The sequence below is a fragment of the Pyxicephalus adspersus genome, chromosome 4, assembly GCF_032062135.1.
Source record: "Pyxicephalus adspersus chromosome 4, UCB_Pads_2.0, whole genome shotgun sequence".
Taxonomy (NCBI): Eukaryota; Metazoa; Chordata; class Amphibia; order Anura; family Pyxicephalidae; genus Pyxicephalus; species Pyxicephalus adspersus.
Window position 1 is genome coordinate 2,859,339 of NC_092861.1, and position 23,715 is coordinate 2,883,053.

The 23,715-nt window shown below is 42.0% G+C and overlaps 1 protein-coding gene across 1 annotated transcript in view; it reads left to right on the forward strand.

The window, feature by feature from the left end:
- Positions 1-5,511: 5,511 nt before the first annotated feature.
- Positions 5,512-23,715, forward strand: part of LOC140327973 (mitochondrial peptide methionine sulfoxide reductase-like) — a gene marked incomplete in the record, with an annotated part of 176,562 nt that continues 158,358 nt past the window's right edge. Inside the window, 3 exon segments of the mRNA XM_072407230.1 lie at positions 5,512-5,588; positions 9,472-9,659; positions 18,018-18,110. Coding sequence (XP_072263331.1) covers positions 5,542-5,588; positions 9,472-9,659; positions 18,018-18,110 — 328 coding nt within the window.

Genomic DNA, 23,715 nt, shown 5'->3' on the forward strand with positions numbered 1-23,715 from the left:
GTGTATGGGGTAGGTAGGTCGGCAGGCTGTGTATGGGGTAGTTAGGTAGGTGGGGAGGCTGTGTATGGGGTAGGTAGGTGGGAAGGCTGCATATGGGGTAGGTAGGTAGGTGGATAGGATGTGTATGAGGTAGGTCGGTGGGTAGGCTGTATATGAGGTAGGTAGGTGGGAAGGCTGTGTATGGGGTAAGTAGGTAGGTGGGAAGGATACTTCTGGCTTTAGCATTCATAATAGATTGTAGAGGAGAGAGTCGGGTTAGTGGAATACCAGAGAGGAGGAGGTTACAGTAGTCCAGAGGGGAGATGATAAGAGCGTGTACAAGGAGTTTGGGGGTCTCAGGGGACAGGTAGGGGCGGATTTTGGAGATGTTGCGTAGGTGAAAGTGACAGGAGCTGGAAATGTCTTTCCAGTGAATTGAACCTAAATCAGGTTTATGATGGGGTGACAACTATGCTGCACTGGTACTGAATTTTAAAGCTTCCATAAGGTCAGCACATTAGACCATCGTGCAATTTCTCTGCTGGTGCCTCCTCATTATTGGGCCTTGTGTAGTGCAAGTAGGACCCCCAGATAAGATTTACCTTGTTCCAATCTACTCAATGGGCCTGAAATATTAAATCTCTGCAGGGCTGGAGAGGATTCACTTTCATCAGTGAATCTGGGTGATACAGCAAACCTGGAATGGATTTATTTCTCTGTTAGCAAATGTTTTCAATCCTGGACCAGATCCATTCCAGGTTTGCTGGATCACCCAGGTTCACTGATTATGTCAATAATAAATCAGGGTCAATGGGACTTCCCTTGTCCCAAGAGTACTCAGTCTAATCATAATATTATCAAGTCCACCCATGGATGTCTTAAAGGTCTTTTTCGGGAAACAGAGGGGACTAACAGGGATTGGAATTCCCAAAAGTATTACATAATAACTTTTTGGTGAAGCCAGAACTGCTTGTCTCTGTACAAATCAAAAGCAGCTTTGAGCGGGTTGATGCAGCTTGAAGGCAGATCAAATGCAGGTCAGAAGGAGGTTAACTGCAGGTCAATTAACCCTGATTATTCACAGACCTGTTTATTGTGTTTTGGGGCATTTTATGAGCTTTTATGAACCCTTCCACCTTGTCCCGAGACTTGGGATCCTCTTCTTATAAAAATACATTTTATACCTGATTTGGCTAGTTTGCACTTAGATGCTGGATGTTCCCAACTAAGATTTGGTCGATTAGTATAAATATTATTAGCGAAATTGCATATTACCAAGCTGTGGAGAACTATCCAAATTCCCAATCATAATGATGTGATTGCAGATCTAAATCTTTGCTTTACGAGAAAATGATTGCTGGTATGAACAAAAGATACAAAAGGATGATACGAAATACAAAATACAAGATACGAAAGGAAGATGAACACAAGATATCTCTAAATAATATGATATGTAAGGTGGATACTGATCAGTTACTTGTAAAGTTGGTGCTTCACATTTATTTTTATACTTACCTTTATATTTCTATTTTTATTTAGTTTTTTTCCTTTCTCTGGATTTTATATCCTTTTTTATGTTTTATTTATTATTTATGTATATAATTATTATTATTTTTTATGTATTATTTTTTTTTCTTTTTTCTTTTTTCAAACGTGTATTCTTGTTATGTAAAACCTAAAATTTTAATAAAGACTTATTGAACTATAAAAAATACGAGATTTTTAAAGAATACCATCACGATATCTCTATATGCCATTTCAATAAATCTCACAATTTGGGTTACAACTCTCAATATAACACATGCCAATCTACATATTACGATGTATCATAATATGTGTGCGTCTGTCTATCTCCCATACAGCTCTCTATTATAACACATTCTATAATATTTAAATATAATAAAATTATCGGTAATTACATTTATTGTTAGAGCTTTATATTACCGTATATATATTATAATATGTGTGTAAAATGTGACATATTCTTTGTTCTGTCTCTTCCCCCGCTACCCCTTCCCATCTCACTTTATAATGTCATTAAAGTTTTATATTACTATGTCATTACATGCCTGTTAAATTCTATAGTATAATAATGTATGTAATGACATTTTCTATATAGGATTGTAATATTCTTGTATTGAAAATTAATAACTGCCATTGGTCCATTAGATTGTAAGCTCCTGTATTGGAATGTAACGTTCTAATGTATAATTATTCAGTGGGTGGAAAATAAATAATTGAACATTATAATATAGTCTAGTCAATATATTATAGTCAATGCAATGAATAGAAATAATGACACTTAGATTGTTAGCTCCTTGGAGACAGGGAATGAAGAATGGTTCTCTATACTCTGCACAGCATGTAAATATATATATAAATATGAAATTTATCATATACAATTATATATATATATATATATATAAATATATGTATAATAAACAAATAAAGGTAATAAAGGTATAAAGATAATAAAGATATAAAGGTAAAATAAAGGTATAAAGATATTAAGGTAATATAAAGGTATAAAGATAATAAAGATATAAAGGTAATATAAAGGTATAAAGATAATAAAGATATAAAGGTAAAATAAAGGTATAAACATAATAAAGATATAAATGTAATATAAAGGTATAAACATAATAAAGATATAAAGGTAAAATAAAGGTATAAAGATAATAAAGATATAAGGGTAATATAAAGGTATAAAGATAATAAAGATATAAATGTAATATAAAGGTATAAACATAATAAAGATATAAAGGTAAAATAAAGGTATAAAGATCATAAAGATATAAGGGTAATATAAAGGTAAAAACATAATAAAGATATAAAGGTAAAATAACGGTATAAAGATAATAAAGATATAAAGGTAAAATAAAGGTATACAGATAATAAAGATATAAAGGTAATATAAAGATATAAAAACATGTAAAAATGTGCACCCCTCTGCCAGTTCTTTGTGCTGTAAACATTTCCAAACTCTTCCCACCTTTATTGTGACCGATAATCTGTACAATTCAATTGAAAAACAAAATCTTTTAGGGAGGAACCATACAAAAAAATACACTAATACTGATAATATAAGTACACTAATACATTAATGCAGCTGCTTTTGATAGAATTCCAGCAGTCGGTCATCTTGGTTGGCATGGCTCATCTTGACTTTGCAAAATTTGCCCCTGAAATCTGTCAGATTATAAGAGCATCTCTTGTGCACTGCCCCCTACAGGTTACCCCACAGATTTTCTATTGGATTTAGGTCTGGGCTCAACAAAAGATTGACTTCACACCAAGGGAATTAAATTAGGGTGAAGTCTTTCTTTTAGTGATTTGGATGTATGTTGGGGTCATTGTCGCAATGAAAGGTGAAATTCCTTTCCATTTTTAGATTTTTAGCACAGTGGTCACCAACCTTTTCGGTCCTGCAGACCACTAAAACGATCGACTCCTGAATGCGCATGCTTAGTGACGTCATGATTACATAACCCCAGAGACACAGCCTGCCCACCTCCCTGAGCCTAGGAACTATAGGAGGGACTCTGGCCAGTTTGCCCTGCCAGTGGGGTCCTTCTCCTGACCCCGCTCTGGGGTGCACCAACCAGAGCCGTGGACCCTCAAAATTTTCTCTCGGACCACCAGTGGTCTGCGGACCACCGGTTGGCGACCGCTGTTCTAGCAGACACAAGAAGGATCTAGACCAAATTGACTGATTTTTGGAATTGTTCATAATTCCCTCCGCCAAAGCTTCAATTCCAGCTGAAGAAAAGCAACCCCAAAGCATGATCCAGCTGCCACTATGCTTCACAGTTGGGATTGTGTCCTTTTGATGATGCCAAGTGTTTTATTTGCACCACATGTTCTTTTTAGAATTGTGTGCAAAAACTTCAACCTTGGCTCATCCGACCAGAACGTGTGCCGGTGCTTTCAGGAGACTTGATGTCATTTTTTTCAACCCTCCTACATCACCAACAGAACCCCAGAGCCCAGACCTAAATCCAATAGAAAATCTGTGGGGTGACCTGGAGATGCCATCTGACAGATTTGGGGAAGTCAATGTGCCATGCTGAAGTTCGATTGCTGAAATTAAATAAAAAAGGAGCTCCAAGAAACTAAGAGGGTGTGTTTACTTTTGCAACCAGCTTATCCTACAGTTTTAGCTTTTATATTTTTACCAGATATATTTTATTATTAATTTTATTTTAATTGTTTTTTTAATGTAATTGTATAGGTTAAAGGTTATGTTAAAGCTGGAAAAAATTTGAAAATTATGTATTATTTATTTTTTCACCATAAGAACTTTTTTTAATACACTTTTTCTATCCATTGTATGTTTTAGTATTGATGTTTAATATTCTTATTGGTAATTATTATCCGTATTATCGTATATATTGTAATATACGAGACATATTCCTTATTTTATCTCTTCCATTCTCTCTCCTTCTTCTTGTATTATGTTATTATGTGTTCTGTGATGATATTTTACATTATTAGCTATAGAACTAGAACTAGCTATAGAATTTGTAATGACATTTACTATATCATATTGTGATAATCTTCTGCATATTCAATGTATTAAAAATAAATAATTGCCATCGGCTCATTAGATTGTGAGCTCCTATACTGAAACGTAACATTCAGTGTATTGAAAATAAATCATTATAATCAGCACATCGGATTGTGCAATTGTTGAAATTAGATTGTAAGCTCTTGGGAGACAGGAGCTGGGGAATGGATTTATTCCTAACAATATATAATCATTTACTTTCTTCATTTACAATAATTCCATCTCACACATTGGATTTCTGAATCACCTATAAATCTATTCATACATATTTTCACACAATATTCACACAACTTTCACCTAATATAATAATATAATAATTAGGGTACCTAGAGTAAGTGTAGATGGAGGTCACAGAAGAAACAAAATAGGTAAAATCACAGAATACACATGGATGCATTGGCCCTAATTTAATAAAGCGCTTCAAGACTGGGGAGGATAGACTTTCATCAGTGAAGCTGGGTGATCCAGCAAACCTGGAATGGATTTCCTAGAAGTCATTAGCTATTTGTTAGCAAATGTTTTTAATCCTGGGTCAGATCTATTCCAGGTTTGCTGGATCACCCAGCTTCACTGATGAAAGTCTATCCTCTCCAGTCTTGTAGAACGTTAATAAATCAGCCCAATTTATATTCTCAAGCAGCAACGAGTTTTGACCCTTCCTGGCCGCCGCCGGCCGCCGTAGTTGTAGTCCCCGGGAGAACCCGGAAGTTGTAGTTTTCTGTCAGTGACTGTGGCAGCTGCCTGTTAGGTAACATTTCTTCCTTGTGTATAGATTTATGTTCATTTCTCTGTATATTCCGTCCTCCCTGATCTCTGTTTGTAGCGTATATGTGCTGTGTGGGGGCAACGTGTGGACTAAAAGTCCCAGCATGCCTTGCTGTCTATGGTGGGATTTGTAGTTCCACAATATAAGGAGGGGGATGGAAGGAGAGTTTCAATCAGCTTTATTTATATCGGAAGGAGACAGCTGTGTGAGAAGTTTGTGTCTGGTGGTCATGCTGGGACTTGTGGTTCTACAATGGCTGCAGAATGGGATGAAAAGGTTTATAAAGTATTTATGTACAAACTTCATGGAGAATCTCAGAAAAGTAAAGTTTATGTAACGCTAAATCAATTTATTTGTGTATTTCCGATGTAGAATGCAATGGTTGGGAACTGTTTCCATGGTTTCCACTGTCAGTGAGGAAGATTTTCTGTCACTTCCTGTCCCAGAGACACAGCCAGGAAGTGACGAGATCTCTGTGATTGTGAGTGAGGGGATAGATCTTGTTAGGGGGCCCCAGTGACATCTTCTCTTACATTGGAGGTCAGGGCCCCAGTAACGTCTCCCCTTACATTGGAGGTCAGTGGGGCCCCAGTAACGTCTCCTCTTACACTGGAGGTCAGTGGGGCCCCAGTAACGTCTCCGCTTACATTGGAGGTCAGTGGGGCCCCAGTAGTAACATCTCCTCTTACATTGGAGGTCAGTGGGGCCCCAGTAACGTCTCCCCTTTCATTGGAGGTCAGTGGAAACCAGTAACGTCTCCCCTTTCATTGGAGGTCAGTGGGGCCCCAGTAGTAACATCTCCTCCTACATTGGAGGCCAGTGGGGCCCCAGAGGCACCCCTCTTACATTGTGGGGCCCTGTAACATCCCCTCTTACATTGGGGGTCAATGGGGAATAGTGATCACAAAAAGTAGACTGAGATTGCACCTCCCCCCCCAACCTCTCTACCCCCAGGGCAGCGGTGTAAATATTAAATACTATCCCCACCTTTTTTTATCCTCTCTCTCCCACACTGATGTCAGTGGGGTAACAAAACTATTCCCAATATGATCTGATACAACCCCTAAAGATTTCAGGATTCTACCCAACATCCCATCCCCTCCCGATGGGCCCTCATTTAGCACCCTGCTCTCTCCTGCCTCTCAGCATACTCATAAATAATCTCTCAGTGTTGTCACTCGATGATCTTTGCTTGGTTTGTGTAACGTTGTGTCACATCATTGTTTACTTTGTGCAATGTCATTACAACATCCTGCAGCCTGTGACAAAATCACCCGGCGTGCGGAGAGTCTGCGGACCCTTTTATTTTTCCTATTGTAATTTAAAAGGGTGGCTGGGGCAAACTGGGCAAATACCCTGCCCCCACCTTCTCCAGATCCCTCAACTGACAGAATGGCCCGGGTGCAGTGAGCTGGAATGCTGTGTATCTGGGGCCCTCACTTACTGCAGGTATTTTTGGGCATTTTTAATGCTTTGCACAATGTGCCCCTCCCTTTTTGATATTAAAATTAGACCCTTTTATAGGCTTAGGACCTTATTGGATAAGAAATGGCGGCAACGAGCATATGTGCCCCCTCCTATATGAAAAGGCCCTCTGGAATATTGCTTGCCAACAAAGAAGCGGGGCAAAACTGTGCTTTTGGCAAAAACCAGACTCCTGCCTGCCCCCTGGTGGAAAGGGCTATCCTTAGGGAAGAGGGCTTCATCCCCTTAACTTGACCCCCAGGGGGGTCTTCAAGCAGGGAACTTATTGGAACCTAGGGGCCCTTTTATTAAGGAAAACTCATTTGTCTGTCCTATTATCGTGGTAAATGTGTATAGGGGGAACTGTGTACCCTTTACCCAAATAAAGATAAAACAAAAAGATAAAAAATATTTATTTTTTAATATTTATAATTATTTCTGCAGGGTCCAGCGATTTCTCAATATCATCCTACAATGAGTCAGCTGTCCCTTCTGCTCAGTGCTGTCCTCAGCTGCCCCTTTGCTGGATTGGCTGAATACAATATCAGGCACTGCACCCATCTGGCCAATGATTTGCATTCTGCTTTAATTCTTCCTTTCCATTGGGCACCCTGAGCCCCTTTCTTGCTTAACCTCCCTGGATAATATGAATATTAGGTATTTTTAAATGTAAAAGCTGTACATTTAAAAATACTTATTTTTTAAAATTTCCTGCCTGGTCCCCCCCTTGCACCTGCGTCTTCTGGCCCCGCATCCTCAACGTTCACACGCCAGGGACACAGATGGCGGCTGGGGGTCGCCAGGTTACACTGATGCCAGCTGGGCATCACCAAGGGAAGAAGATGCCAGGCATCGCTGGAGGATGCCACGGGCAACGCTTATCAGGTAAGCTTTTTAAACTTTCTGGCAATTCCACCCCAAGTGTGGCCAAGGATTACCCCTTTTGGTACTGAAAATTAACCTCGAGCCACACTCGGGATTAATGCCAGGGAGGTTAAATTTCACATTTGGGTATAGTAAGAAATAACTCATCGATGACACAAACCTCCCTTTTCCTCCTCACTGTCCTCAGCTGCCCCTTTTCTTGATTGGCTAAATTCAATAACAGGCCCTGTACCCATCTAGCCAATGATTTTTGTTCCACTTTAATTTTTCTTTTAGGCTGTAGTTTCCATTGGGCATACTGAGCCCTTTTCCTGCTTAAAGTTCACATTTGGGTATAGAAGGAGGTAACTCATGGATGACACAAACCTTCCTCTTTTTCTTCACTGTCCTCAGCTGCCCCTTTGCTGGATTGGCTGAATACAATAACAGGCACTGCACCCATCTGGCCAATGATTTGTGTTCCACTTTAATTCTTCTTTTAGGCTGTAGTTTCCATTGGGCACACCAAGCCCCTTTCCTGCTTAAAGTTCACATTTGGGTATAGAAGGAGGTAACTCATGGATGACACAAACCTCCCTTTCCCCTTCACTGTCTTCAGCTGCCCCTTTGCTGGATTGGCTAGATTCAATAACAGGCACTGCACCCATCTAGCCAATGGTTTGTGTACCACTTTAATTTTTCTTTCACTCTAAACATTGCAGTGGACACACCGAGCCCCCTTCCTGCTTACAGTTCACATTTGGGTATAGAAAGAGATAACTCATGGATAACACAAACCTCCCTTTTCACTGTCCTCAGCTGCCCCTTTCCTGGATTGGCTGAATACAATACCAGGCACTGCACCCATCTGGCCAATGATTTGGATTCTGCTTTAATTCTTTCAGGTTTCCATTGGCCACGCTGAGCCCCTTTCTTGCTTAAAGTTCACATTTGGGTATAGTAGGATATAACTCATGGATGACACAAACCTCCCTTTCCCCTTCACTGTCCTCAGCTGCCCCTTTGCTGGATTGGCTAAATTCAATAACAGGCACTGTACCTATCTAGCCAATGATTTGTGTTCCACTTTAATTTTTCTTTCAGGCTGTAGTTTGTAATGGGCACACCAAGCCCCTTTCCTGCTTAAAGTTCACATTTGGGTATAGAAGGAGGTAACTCATAGACGACACAAATCTCCCTCTTATTCTATACTGTCCTCAGCTGCCCCATTGCTAGATTGGCTGAACACAGTACATGCTGTATTCCACTTTATTCTTCTTTAAGGTTTCCAATAGACACATTGAGCCTTTTCCTGCTTAAAGTTCACATTTGGGTATAGGAGGAGATAACTCATGGATGACACAAACCTCCCTTTCCCCTTCACTGTCCTCAGCTGCCCCATTGCTAGATTGGCTGAACACAATAACAGGCACTGTACCATCTGGCTGATGATTTGTATTCCACTTTATTCTTCTTTAAGGTTTCCAATAGACACATTGAGCCCTTTCCTGCTTAAAGTACACATTTGGGTATAGAAGGTAACTCATGGATGACACAAATCTCTCTCTTTCTCTTTACCGTCCTCAGCTGCCCCATTGCTAGATTGGGTGAACACAGTAACAGGCACTGTACCCATCTGGCCGATGATTTGTATTCCACTTTATTCTTCTTTAAGGTTTCCGGTAGACACATTGAGCCCTTTCCAAGTTCACATTTGGGTATAGGAGGATATAACTCATGGATGACACAAACCTCCCTTTCCCCCTTCACTGTCCTCACACTTGAGTATTAGGCAACAAATAAGCATTGTGATATCTCGTCCTTATTGCAGGTCACCGTGTGATTACAGAAGTTGTGAGTTTCCTGTTCTCATGCTGACTTCCTCCCGGCTGCTCACCTCCCGAGTTTTACTGTTCCAGCTCCTCGGTGGCACCTTCATGGGAGATATGAGCTCCAAGACCCAGCTGCCCAGCAAGGAGGCGTCTCTGTCTGGTAGGTCAGAGAAGATGAAGGTTTCAGGTAGGATCCTGGTTATACTTCGCCTTCCCTTCTTCTTTTTCCATCTCATTTTAATATACTGATGAAATCATCAAATATAATGTTTCCTTTTTCATTTTAAACACGTATATGGACTTCAGTCTTACTTTAAGTTACATTCTGAACACTATAGACCACTGAAGCCGTATGGAACTCGATGCTAATACAAACTTTCTAATAGTCACCATTTACATACACTTAACACTCCCCTCACCTTTGTGTCTCAGCTTAGCCCTGGATAGGCCGCTAATGCACCAAATGCTCCATAAATCCCCTTTGGCCACTCAAACTGCCCCAACACCATCATGCAATATATGAGCCCCCTTAGACTTGGACCTCCACTAGGCCTGGTGGTAGCTGGGTGCAATGATGCATTTTACTGCTTGCAAGACATAGTGAACTCATTACATAATGATTGTGCACACACCATAAAAACATGGATTGTCCCAAGTTAAAGAGGTGGGCAGCTATATCTTCTAATCATAACCCCCCCCCCCAACAATGGAGTTTTCCTAATCCTGATACATAAAAACCTATTTCCTGGAAGGATTTACTCTTGATAATCCGGTTCTCTCATTGGTCAGAATGATAAACTGTATCTGTGACATTTACGGCACAATTGCTGCCCGCCCACTTTGTCGTGCCAAGCGAGATCTTATATCATTTTCCCAGAATACAACGTAAAATCCACAAACATTCTTCAGTGCCGATGGACATTCATGTGAGTCAAACTCTGGTGGTTGGATCTTCATGGAACGTCATCACCATCTTTCTTATCTCTACGGTACAATGTGGACAATAGTGGCTCACGATACATCGACTATACAACAGTAACGTCTGACAAATCTATATATGTAGTGTAAAGTATAAAACACACAATAAAGCAGATATAAAACCTATATTTGCAGTGATCTCACCCACCCCTTTTAGCTGGGCACATCACCCGGCACTTTTCAGTAATAATCACCCAGCTGTTTTAGGGTGGTTACTGAAGAGTTGGGTTACAACATATGGGCTGCCACCCATTTATAATTTCATCCCAGCCAGCTTAAAAAAAATCTGGGTTCAACATACAATATGTAATGTAAAGTATAAAACACCCAATAATGCAGTTGCATGCTTTGGATGAACCAATACACAGGGTCACAGGGTCCCAGGTTTGAATCTCCTGCAGGACATTTATGCATGGAGTTTAAAGGTTCTCCTGAACACCCCATTCTGATGCCTATTCATGCATTTCAATCCTGCAGCCTGGATTACTATACAGGTAGTCCCTGAGTTAAGGACACCCGACATAGAGATGACTCCTAGATACGAACGGGCTTCCCTGCTTGTTCCTGTGCAGGACGGAGGCTTGATAGGGAGAAGGGGGATGATTTGCATGACTTGCAGAAGAAATCTTTGCAAAACACAGCAGAGTTCCTCTGCAGCCTCTTGTAACTCTTTAATGATCAAAACAAACGCTGCGGTTGTTTCTTTTTCCATCAATGCACAGCTTGCTCCAAACATAATGAATGTCTAAGCTCCATAAAGTTTTTTTTGCTTTGTTTGTGATTAACTAACAGTGAGGATTTTATACAGTAACTGACACCACGCTGCCTAATAATATGTTGAGACAAACATCTGTCCTAATTGCATTTATTAAAATAATGTACCTGTTCCGACTTACATACAAATTCAACTTAAGAACAAACCTACATCCCTATCTCGTATGTAACCCAGGGACTGCCTGTAGTTTATAAGGACATATAAAAAAGTAGCACCCCCTACTGTTCATCCAGAGTTTTATAGCTGGACTTCTACAAAGACTCTCTGATGTTGGCTGCAGTTCTGTGAACTCTTCACTGGTTGCCATAGAATGGAGAATCCCTTTTAGGAAGAGTAGAATTCCTTGGGTCCCTGATACCTGGCGAAACTACTGGATCCGAACCCCCTTTTCACGCGCCCTCCACCCTAATGTTGATGTGCAGGACTTCTCTCCTGCAGCACCAACTCTCTGGAACGCACTCCCAGATTATCCCAGATAATTCCTCATCAACCCCTTAGTGTTTGCCTAGTTTTGTTGCATCACAACCTGGAACGAAAATAGATTTTTGGGGGGTAGCACCATTTTAATACTATGCACAAACAAAACGAAGTATGCAAATGTATCCCCCACCCTCCATAAGGTTAATACTTTGTAGAGCCCCCTATTGCTGCAATTACAGCTTCATGTCTCTAGGGGTTTGTCTCCGTTAGCTTAGCAATAATAGCCAGTATTCCCATTCCACATAGCAAAACTTCTCTGACTTCTTCAAGTTACATTGACATGAATCAATCAGTAGAAAGATTAAAAGAGTTTAAAGCCCAGCAATACTCTTCTTTATTCTATACTTGTCCTTTCTGGAACTTTTTATTTACTACAAGATACCCTTTGAGTTAAATAATGCCCAATGTCGTCCAAGTGGGAAGCATAATGATGTATAATAAATACCACCCCATGTTTTATTGCTAGATAATAGAATGTGGCAGGAGTTATCTTCTACCTAAAGCCTCTGTTTATTTCTTAGGTGCCATCCTTTCCTTTAAAAATTGTAAAAATGTTGCCACCTGGCTCCTCCTGGGTGGTTCCTGTGTGATTTAGAAGCTGCTGATTGGCTTTCAGCCCCAAGAGGAGCTGTTTGTTGATTGCTGTGATGAGTGGTTGGTGGAAATGTAACAAACACCCCCAAGCTTCTCCCTGCACCCCTGTCATTCTGTCAATTGAAGCCTTGAAGAAGGTGAGGAAGCTTTGCATTTGCCCACGTTGCCCAACCTAAACCTGGTTCTGATATGTGAGCATGTCCTTAAATGGCCACCTTAAAATTTAGGTATCACCCAACGTCTCTTTGCTTTGTTCAGAAGTGTGATCAGCACTTGACAAAGAAGTGTACAATAGTATATTGGTCATTGGTGGATGTTCACTGGCGATCCATCATGGCGGATCACTGACATCCAACACCTCAAAGCCATCTCTGCACACATCCATTCTACATTCAATGGTTGAGAGTGCAGAGAACCTGGGGTTAGGATAATAAAAGATATGAAAAGAAAAAAATTTCATTTTGGGACTGACCTAGAGGAATGTTTGAATGTTGTACACAGCTAATGGGTGTTCCCATTGTGCACCAACCATTGTGTTCTTACCAATTTGGTTGTTATACATTGCGTTGTGTAAAGAAAACCAATGGCTCCACATCTGCACAAAATCATTTTTAAGCTGGGTAGGAAGAGGCTGTATGCGGGTGGCAGCCCCTGTAATATGTCCCAACTTATCAGTAACCACCCACAAACAGCTGGGTGCCACTAAAAAGTGCCGGGTGGTACGCCCAGCTATAAGGGTCTGGGGAGAACACTGCACTACAATAATGATTATATATTTTTAAGAAAGGATTAGTTTCCTAAATCCTATTTCTGGCTTCTCCCAGTTAATCAGAACATAAACAATATTTTTATCTGTGACCTTTAGGCCAAAGCTGGCACAATTCTCATCCACCCACTTTGTCATGCCAATGGAGAGCTTATAACCGGATTTAGAAAGTAAGAATGATATCTGCACAGGGAAAGCTGCAATATATTATCTTTAATAAAAGGTGGAATGTTTTTTTGGAAGGCTGACCCCCTTGCCCCATATGTCCCCCATACCTTACCTATGTTCCCTTTCATTTTCTTCTTCTTCGGTAGCCAGTGATACTACCCTGTACTTTTAGGTATGGAGGAGCATGTGACCTGGTCTCCTGTGACAGCACTTAAGGGCAGGCAGCCAATGACTAGGCTTGGGTGCTATCACATGACCAGTAAAAAGTTGCCACCGCCCCCTATAGCCAAAATAGCTGACCTCAGCCCTAATGGCAAGTGGAGTAAAGGGAATGTAAGGCGGCAAGGGAGACAGTGACCTTGCTTTACATGATCACAGCGACACCGTCTCTTTATATTACATATATAAGAGACAGTGTCACGGTGATTCAATATTACAGAGCTGCACTTATTTATGTCTTTTATATCTACCCGTACGTCAGCCATACTTAAAAAACTGTCTGCAGGCAGGTCCTTTATTGTAGAAAAGGCAGACAATTTGCAATAAATATTTTCCCCTCTCCCAATTCCTTACCAGGTACCGTCTTCTTTTTCATTTTCTCTTTCTTATCTTCTTATCTTTTCATTTTCTCTTTCTTATCTTCATATCTTATCTTATCTTCTCGTTCTTATCTTCAACCAAAGTGATTGGCTAGGCTGAAGATGACATCACTCCTGTGCAAGGGTGCAGGAGCTGCAGCACCAGAGATTGACGAACACCTGGAAGCTTTTTAAGATAACTATCAGCTGTGTTCAACTTTTTGGGTGGAAAGAAATTGTAGACGGGTGCTGGCCCCTGTATTGTGACTCAACTACTCAGTAACCACCCAAAAACAGCTGGGTGGTTACTGAAATGTGCTGGGTGGTTTGTCCATCTAAAAGGGGCCGGGGAGAACACTGTGGTACTTTAATAAATAAACAGTATATTTTTAAGAAATGATTTGTTGCTTCAAATCTCACATTTGATCAGAACATAAAAATAATTTTTATCTGTGACAGCCGGGTAGTTACTGAAAAGGCCTGGGTGGTGCGCCCATCTAAAAGGGGCCGGGGAGAACTCTGAAATAAGCAGGTAAGGAGTCTATAAGTTGGCCATAGTCTGGATTTACTTTGAATATATATATATATATCGTGAGGGGTTACGCTCAGGATCGCCTTTGCTGGGGTCAAAGAACATTTGTCTGGTTCATCCAACTGGCTTGCAGCCAGGTTTATTGAAGGTTGCAGATACAATAACAAAACAACAAAAGAAAACCTTGCCTGTCCGGCACTTACTATACATCAGACGTCCCTGTCTATCAGCTGAAGGGCTTCTCCCTGTCAGCTCAAAACCAAGCTTTCAGCAACCTTCTACTCACTTTTGAGCTCAATCACACAGGCTGATTTGAGCTCACTCACCCCGACTGACTTTCTGAGTCTCTCAGCAGAGCTCCCTTACACAGGCCACCTGTCTGTGTCTCCAAGCAGAACTCCCTCACACAGGCCACCTGTCTGTGTCTCCAAGCAGAGCTCCCTCACACAGGCCACCTGTCTGTGTCTCCAAGCAGAGCTCCCTCACACAGGCCACCTGTCTGTGTCTCCAAGCAGAGCTCTCTCACACAGTCCACCTGTCTGTGTCTCCAAGCAGAGCTCTCTCACACAGTCCACCTGTCTGTGTCTCTTCAAGCAGAGCTCTCTCACACAGACCCCTGTCTGTGTCTCCATACAGAGCTGAATTCCTGACTGAGCTCCTGGCTCTATGGTATATCCCCACCCTTCACATAGGAATCTTGGACAAATATATCTCCCTTCCACCTCCAATCCTGCATTGGTGTCACAATATATACACCTGATTCTACACAATCAGACTGGTGATATTCTATTTTTTATCTTCCGCTTATTGATTTTAAATACACTTCAGAAATCCTTTGTCCCTGATGTATGAACATTGGAGTAGGCTATCTCCTCTGAGCCATATAAATATACATTCTCATATCCTCTCCTTCTCCTGTGTCACTGTTTGTATCTGTATTTCATTTGCAACCCCTATTTATTGTACAGCGCTACGTAATATGTTGCCACTATATAAATACGGTTTGATTATAATAATCTTTGGCAGGATTGTAGGCTTGTAATAATAATTGACTGAACAATCTTTAAATACCCCAAACCATATCCAATGTATACAGATTTCTGAAATGTCAGCTACAATAATCAGAGAAATTACTGGTTTGTTCAATGTTTTCTCCGACCTTCATAACGCAATAATTATATATTTGGATTGTTTCTCTCGCTTGTTTTATCTTTTTACCTTTTGTGACCCAGCTATGGCTGCGTCTCCTGTTTCCACATGCGGGAAAGTTTGTCACCTTAATAAATGTCAGAAGAGTTTGTTTTACCAAGAGAGCCAAAGTTTGAGGTGGATGGTGCCCCATTTGTTGGTTGTCCTTTCTACTCCTCCTTGTTTCCAGATCCGACGCCGGCTATAAATCATCCTCTGAGGACAAGGCCGTGCTTTGTTGTTGTATAGACCTGACAGCTCTACGGCTTTAGTAGTCTCTGTTCAAAGGTAGATCATGCTTATCACGGCTTTTCTGTCTCTTGGGATCGTCTTGTTTCACCTTCATGGTGAGTATTGGAGTTAGAGACTACAAAATAGGGATGAGAATAATGCTTATGTTTTATACATCTGTAGTATGAGCTCAACTCCAGTCAGAACTTACTTTTCAAGTTTTAGATCATAAGAGAAGAAGGGTTATAACTAAAGTATAGACATTTGTTTTATTTCGTAATGTCGCACACTGGAGAGCCAGACCGCAGCTGTCATACACAAGGCCTGATTTAATAAAGCCCTCCAAGACTGGAAAATATATCATTGGAAAATCTGGGTGACCCATCAAACTTGGAATGGATTTCTTAAAATTCATTCAATCCTGGACCAGATCCATTCAAAGTTTCTGGATCATCAAGGTTCATCAAGGTTTTCTTCTCCAGTGTTGGGGAGCTTTATTAAATCAGGACCACAGTGTATTAAATCAGGACTGTGGTCCTGATTTAATAAAGCTCCCCAACACTGGAGAAGAAAAACTATCATTGGAGAACCTTGATGATCCAGAAAACTTTGAATGGATCTGGTCCAGGATTGAATACATTTTAAGAAATCAATTCCAAGTTTGCTGGGTCTTGGTTTACAGAGATCCGATACTCTGTCCATGCAATGTTTCAATGAATGTTGTAAAGCCTTCAGTGGTGCTCCATGCAACAGTGGGCAGTGGTCTGGGTTCCCACCGGTCTGACACTCATTCTGCACAATACCCCAACCAATTATTCTGTTTGGGGACCTTAAGGTGTTATTATGTGGAGTATTGTGCAGGGTATATGTCATATGATATATGTCATCGATGGACTGCCGGAGACACAAACTGTCGTACATTGTTGATTGGAGCGTTGTAGACAAGTTTTGCCCTCATGGTAAACCCAGACCAACGTGTGTTGTTGATTGGAGTACTGTGCAAGAAGGTGAGTGTTGGACAGCTGGAAATTTGTTCTCATTGTTGAGTGATGAGCTGTAAGGGGTGAGCATTGGACTGCTGGAGACACAAACTGTTGTGTGTTGTTTGGAGCACACAACAGTGCTTGGAGATGAGTATTAGATACCTGGAAACTTGGACTAATGTGTGTTTTGGATTGGAGTGTTATGCAAGGTGATTGGTGGACAGGTGGAAATTGGTTCTGCTTCTCGTTTGTTGAATGATGCCCTGTGATAGGTGAGTGTTGGACTCCTGGAGACCTGAACTGCCGTTGTGTGGTTGTGGTGGAGGGCTGGAGACCTGAACTGTCCTGCATTGTTGATCGGAACCCTGTGAAAGGTGAGTGTTGGACTCCTGGAGACCTGAACTGCCGTGTTGTTCATTAGAGTACTGTGCAAAGCGAGTGGTGGAGGGCTGGAGACCTGAACTCTCGTGCATTGTTATTCAGAACCCTGTGAAGGGTGAGTGTTGGACTCCTGCAGACCCGAAATGATGTGTGTGACAATTGAGCGGCTAGAGACTCGTTCTGCTGTCATTGGTGCAGTGTGCAGGGGGAGTGTTAGACCTCTAGAGACCCGGTCCTGCACATTGTTGATTGGAGCATTGTGCAGGAGGAATGCTGGGGGACCCGAAATCCCTGTGTGGTGTGATTGGAGCAGGGTGAATGTCAGACAGTTGTATCATGTCTAAGAGCAGCAGACTGACTCTCCAGTGTGCAGCCGACACAGTGCAGTTTTTACAGTAAAAAACAACACACATTGTAAGAATAAAAACAATTCTTAACTGCATTAAAGGCAAAAAGTCAAAATGTGGGGCCTAAATTGGGAATTCAATTTTAAATCTTTTCTTTAAATCTCTGCAATGTGTATCGTTCATGTGGAGTAAGAACATTTGTAGGCACTAATGTTTGCTTTCTCCGGCATTCTTCTTTCAAGTAACACTTAAAGAGGACCTGTCATCAGACTAAGCAGCTCTATAGTGAAGCTGCCTGGTGCACAAACCGCACTCTAATTCCAGCAAATTGGAGCAGATGTGCCGGGGGGATATGGGTGCCTTTCAGCAGACAGGTTCTCTTTTTAAAGCGACACCGGGTCAAAGAAAAGGATTCTGCAGTCATAAAAGGGAACAGCAGAAATATTTGGCACCTGTCGTAGTTATTTTAATATCCATGGCTTACTATTTGGTATAAGCATTGAGAAATGAGAAGATTGGCTCCTTATTTGTGTTTTTATATTAGATGTTACCGACAGCCGACACATATTTGACAAGAGAAAATTACCTAGTCTGGAGGAGGTCCTTCCTGGTAGGCCAGAGAAAATGAAGGTGTCAGGTAGGTCCTTGGCTCTGCTTTAATGTTGTCATACTTACCACATCCAGGATTCAGCACTGGGTCCCTGCTCCAGCTTGCAGTGGTTGGACCAGTCAGAAAACAGCTCTGCCAATTGGTCGAGGCTTTCATGGTGGAGGGTTGAGCCACTTAGCATTAAGCCAGTGCTGAGCCCCCTCCTGCCACAGTGTATTTTGTGAACCTTGTGCTCCAGTGTCCTGTATTGCTCCAGTGGAACTTTGTGCTCCAGTAATGCTTAGTTCTCCAAGGGCCCTTAGTGCTCCAGTGACCCTTTTAGTGCTCTAATGACTAATATAGATTCAGTGACCCCCCTAGTGTTCCAACTGCCATTTGTGCTCCAGTTGACCATAGTTTTCCAGAGGCCCTTAGTGCTCCAATGGCCCTTAGTGTTCCATTGACCATTAATGCTTTAATGGCCCTTGTTGCTCCAATGACCATTAGTGATCCAATAACCCTTATTGCTCCAATGACACCTTTAGTTCTCCAGTGGCCCTTAGTCCTCTATTGACCCTTAGTTCCTCAGTGGCCCCTTTGTGCTCCAATGGCCCTTTTTGCTCCAGTTGCCCTTAGTGCTCCATTGACCTCCTCATGCTCCAGTGACGCCCTTTGTGCTCCAGTGACGCCCTTTGTGCTCCAGTGTCGCCCTTTGTGCTCCAGTGACGCCCTTTGTGCTCCAGTGACGCCCTTTGTGCTCCAGTGACGCCCTTTGTGCTCCAGTGGCGCCCTTTGTGCTCCAGTGGCGCCCTTTGTGCTCCAGTGGCGCCCTTTGTGCTCCAGTGGCGCCCTTTGTGCTCCAGTGGCGCCCTTTGTGCTCCAGTGGCGCCCTTTGTGCTCCAACAGCCTTTAGTTTTCCATTGGCCCTTCGTGCTCAAATTGCCTTTAGTGCTCCAGTAACTTTATTCTTCAGTGACCCTTGCATTCTTAAATTGCTGTCTGTCTAGTTATCGACGCCTGTCTTTTCTGTCCTAAGAAACTGACACTTTGAGAAGTGTTGTTCCTCTAGCAGCTCCATTGGTTCTCCTTCTGACCTTTATACTTTGCAAAAATTAACAGTCTTTGGCCCATCGTTGGTCAGTACTTCTACACACTTCTACTTCTCACAGTGCTGGCCATTGGTGGACATGCTGTTTGTGCACCATGTCTGATGTTGGAAGCTAAGAAGGGTTGGTACCTGGATGGGGGCCATCTTGGAATGTCAAATCATGTAGGCTATGAGTCTTGCTTTATGTTAGGGGCACTTTGCCAATGTTGGGTTCTGTGGCATTATGTTGGGAACATTTTACCAATGTTGGGTTCTGTTGTATTATGTTGGAAGCACTTTACCAATGTTGGGTTCTGTTACATTGTATTGGGAGCACTTTACCATTGTAGGGTTCTGTTACATTGTATTGGGAGCACTTTACCAATGTTGGGTTCTGTTACATTGTATTGGGAGCACTTTACCAATGTTGGGTTCTGTTACCTTGTGTTGGGAGCAATTTAGCAATGTTGGGTTCTGTTACCTTGTGTTGGGAGCAATTTAGCAATGTTGGGTTTTATTGCATTATGTTGGGAGTTTTATTGCAATGTCGGGTTCTGTGGCATTATGTTGGGAGCACTTTACCAATGTTGGGTTTTGTTGCGTTGTGCTGTTTTTAACTTTACCAATGTTGGGTTCTGTTACCTTGTATTGGGAGCAATTTCCAATGTTGGGTTCTGTTAGATTGTATTGGGAGAACTTTACCAATGTTGGGTTCTGTTAGATTGTATTGGGAGAACTTTACCAATGTTGGGTTCTGTTACCTTGTGTTGGGAGCAATTTACCAATGTTGGGTTCTGTTACATTTTGTTGGGAGCAGTTTACCAATTTTGTGTTCTGTTACGTTTTGTTGGGAGCAGTTTACCAATGTTGGGTTCTGTTACATTTTGTTGGGAGCAGTTTACCAACTTTGAGTTCTGTTACATTGTGTTGGGAGCAATTTACCAATGTTGGGTTTTGTTACATTTTGTTGGGAGCAATTTACCAATGTTGGGTTGTGTTGCATTGTGCTGGGAACCCTTTAGCAATGTTGTGTTTTGTTGCATTGTGGAATGGAGAAAACTCTTCACTGTTTACCTTTGCAATGGGCTTACATCGAATCCCATCGAACAGCAGGAAAATCTTTGGAGTGAGACTCTTACAAATTGCCCTTCCTGGTCCTCTTTAAAATGAGTTTTTCTTATGTTGTCTTCTTGTTTTTTTCAGGCTGGTTTTTATTTGTCTATAACTCTGTGTGATTGAAGCGTTGTACGCATTGAACAGTGGTGCTCAGAAATTGAATAGTTTTTCAGTGACACGCTGCTTTGGTCTAATGGAAAAACACTTGATAAATATTCCATTGTTTGCTTGGATTGTATTGACGGGTAAAGAAATACAAAGTCATATATAACGGTCCCCAGAAACGAACACAGACTGGTTAAAGCTGATCTCCGGGCTCCCCCTATCTATTAACTAATGCCTGGTATTACAAAAACAAGAAAACAAAAAATTCTATAGGCACTTTTTTCCTATTGGTCACCTGACGCTCCGGTCTGCCGGACACGTTCTTTGGGCGTCCATGTTGTTGGCGGCTGTGACATGAATAATTCCTATTGGTTGTTCAGCAGCAATGATCCAAAAGATAAATGTGCGACATCAATGAACAGGGAATTTGCATGTTCACATGTGCAGTGCTAGATCATTGACCTGGAATCGACCCGCCATCATTCTCTCCTTGGCAGTTCATTCCATCATGGGCGCTGCCATCTTTTTCCTTTTTCTCATCCGCTTACCAATATTTGGCTTTCTTTATTGGCTGGGGTGGAATGATGTAACTCAAATGCAGGCGTGCTGGAGTTCATTCAACCCCGAGTATAGCCGGGTATCCTGGCCAAACAACACTGAGCGCAGCATGTGCAGCTGTGCAACATTTGACAGCTGGCCAGCAATCAGGCAGGTAAGAATATTAAATGCAGAAGTGTTAACGCCTTTCCCTTTCTGCAATAAACACGTTCCTGATCAACAAATCATAAAGAGGAACTTTAGTTCTGCTTTTAATCGTTGACCTTCATAGCTGCATGTACTGTGGAGTAGTTCATTCTCAAAGATCACAATGGAGACCCTCTAGTGGGGTTATATTTGATTTGCCCACAACAGAAAGCACCTGTGTTTGTATACCTAAGGTACTGGTATCGGCCTGCCAAGTCTCTAGGGAAGGTTTGATTTCTAATCCTCTGTTGTAAATTCTGAAAATAAATATACTCTATTAAAGGTTGTTTTTACCTATACAATTCTTTAATATAAAAAATATTAATAAGCTACCTGACTAATTTGTTTAGTTGTGTATGTAGTCCACTTTAGGCTATTGAAGTCTGTAAACACTCTGCAAACAGTTGCAATTGGCCTAAATGAATCAAAAGAAAACTAAAGCTCCCCCTGCTGGCCTTTTTTTATTTTTGATATTTATTTGATTAAATGATATTTCTCAGTCCTGCACATGATGAAAAGTAAACATTTCACACACTGCCTTTAAATCAGAGCCTTATAGATACAAAGCAAAGGTGTCAGAGAAAAGACATCTTTGATGGTCTTGCGTCTGTAATCTATTTTCCGTCGTGGCCAATCACGGGAAATGCACAACGCTTTTTTGGGGGGAGACGGCGTTTGTTCTTGTGCATTGAACTGCGGTGCTGAATATAATTATCACCTTCTGAAAGAATAATAAAATGAAAATCGGAAAATTGCTAGTGTGGTGCTGGATGTCAGTGATGGATGTGCAGTAACTAAAGCAACAAATGCGTACAATATTACGGGCTCATTATGTCTGTAATCTGCGCACTCTGCCTGTTGTGGTTTGTTTAGAAAACTGTAAATTCACTGCGGTATTCAGAGACGGAGCGAGATTTAATAAAAGTTTCTGAACTGGCATAGCGGCACTTCGGTAAACACATTTAAGTGCTTGGTGATTATTTGTTAAAAGGAAATCTGTCACCGAGCAAAATAACCATGTGAGAAGCTTCCGCTGCAAGCTGCAGACGATTCCTCAGCTGCTTTATTACTTCGAGGTCTTTACATAGTGAGGATGGACTGGTAAAGCCTCACTCACCTTTACTCCATCGTCTTTTATTCATGAAAAGAACGCTCATCTCTTGCCATATCCTCTCAATTCCTCTCCTGCCAAAATTGCTCCTTGCACCCCTCTCCTGCGCATATTTCCCTGATATAACCTTGTCACTTCGCTCCTGCACATGCTGCTTCTTTCATACCCTCCGCACTCCACTCCTGCACGTATTGCCTCAATTATACCCTTCCCACTCATCTTCTGCACATACAACCCCTGTCTTTCTCTCAGCACTGTTTTCCTACACATTCTTCCTTCTTCATACTCTCCCCACTCATCTCCTGCACATACTACTCCTGTCATATCCTCCACACTCATCTCCTGCACATATTTTGTCTGACACACCCTTGCACGCTTGTTCCTCACATACTGACCCTGTCACACCTTCTCTAGTCCTCTCCTGAACATATTGCCCCTACCATATCATCTGAACTGCATATACTGCCCTTGTCACATCCTCTGCACTCCTCTCCTGCACATGGTGTCCCTACTATATTCTTTGCACTGCTCTCCTGCATATACTGCCCCTTCTTACCCTACCAGCTCCTCACCACTTTCATTCTGCAATCTTCTTCTGCATATACTGCCAATACTATAACATTCCCACTCCTCTCCTCACATATTACCCGTGGTATACTCTCTGTACTCATATCTTGCACTTATTGCCCCTGCCTTACTTACTGTACTTCTCTCCTACATAATTTACTTCTGTCTGAGCTTCCACACTCCTCCAATGCACATACTGCCCCTACTATACCCCCCCTGCTCCTCTCCTGCACATACTGCTTCCTCCCAGTCTTTCATCTCCTCACCTACACATACTGCCCGTGTCCTACCCTCTGCGCACCCATCACCTGCACATAGTGCCCCTACTATAACCCTCTCTGCTTCCTCCTGCAACTGCTTCCCCTGCCATACTCTTTGTACTCCTCTCCTTCACATACTGCCCTTTTCCTATTCTTCTAACGCCTCACCTACACATACTGCCTGTGTCCTACCCTCCACACACCCCTCCCCTGCACATAGTGCCCCTAACATACCCCCCTGCTCCTCTCCTGCACCTAATACCTCTGCCATACTCTTTGTACTCCTCTTCTTCACATACTGCCTCCTCTAAGTCTTTAATCTCCTCACCTACATATACTGCCTGTGTCCTACCCTCTGCACACCCATCACCTGCCCATAGTGCCCCTACTATACACCCCCGCTTCCTCCTGCACTTACTACCCCTGCCATACACTTTGTACTCCTCTCCTTCACATACTGCCCTTTTCCTATTCTTCTAACTCCTCACCTATATATTGCCTGTGTCCTACCCTCTGCACACCCATCACCTGCACATAGTGCCCCTAACATACCCCCCTGCTCCTCTCCTGCCACTAATACCTCTGCCATACTCTTTGTACTCCTCTCCTTCACATACTGCCCTTTTCCTATTCTTCTAACTCCTCACCTACATATACTGCCCG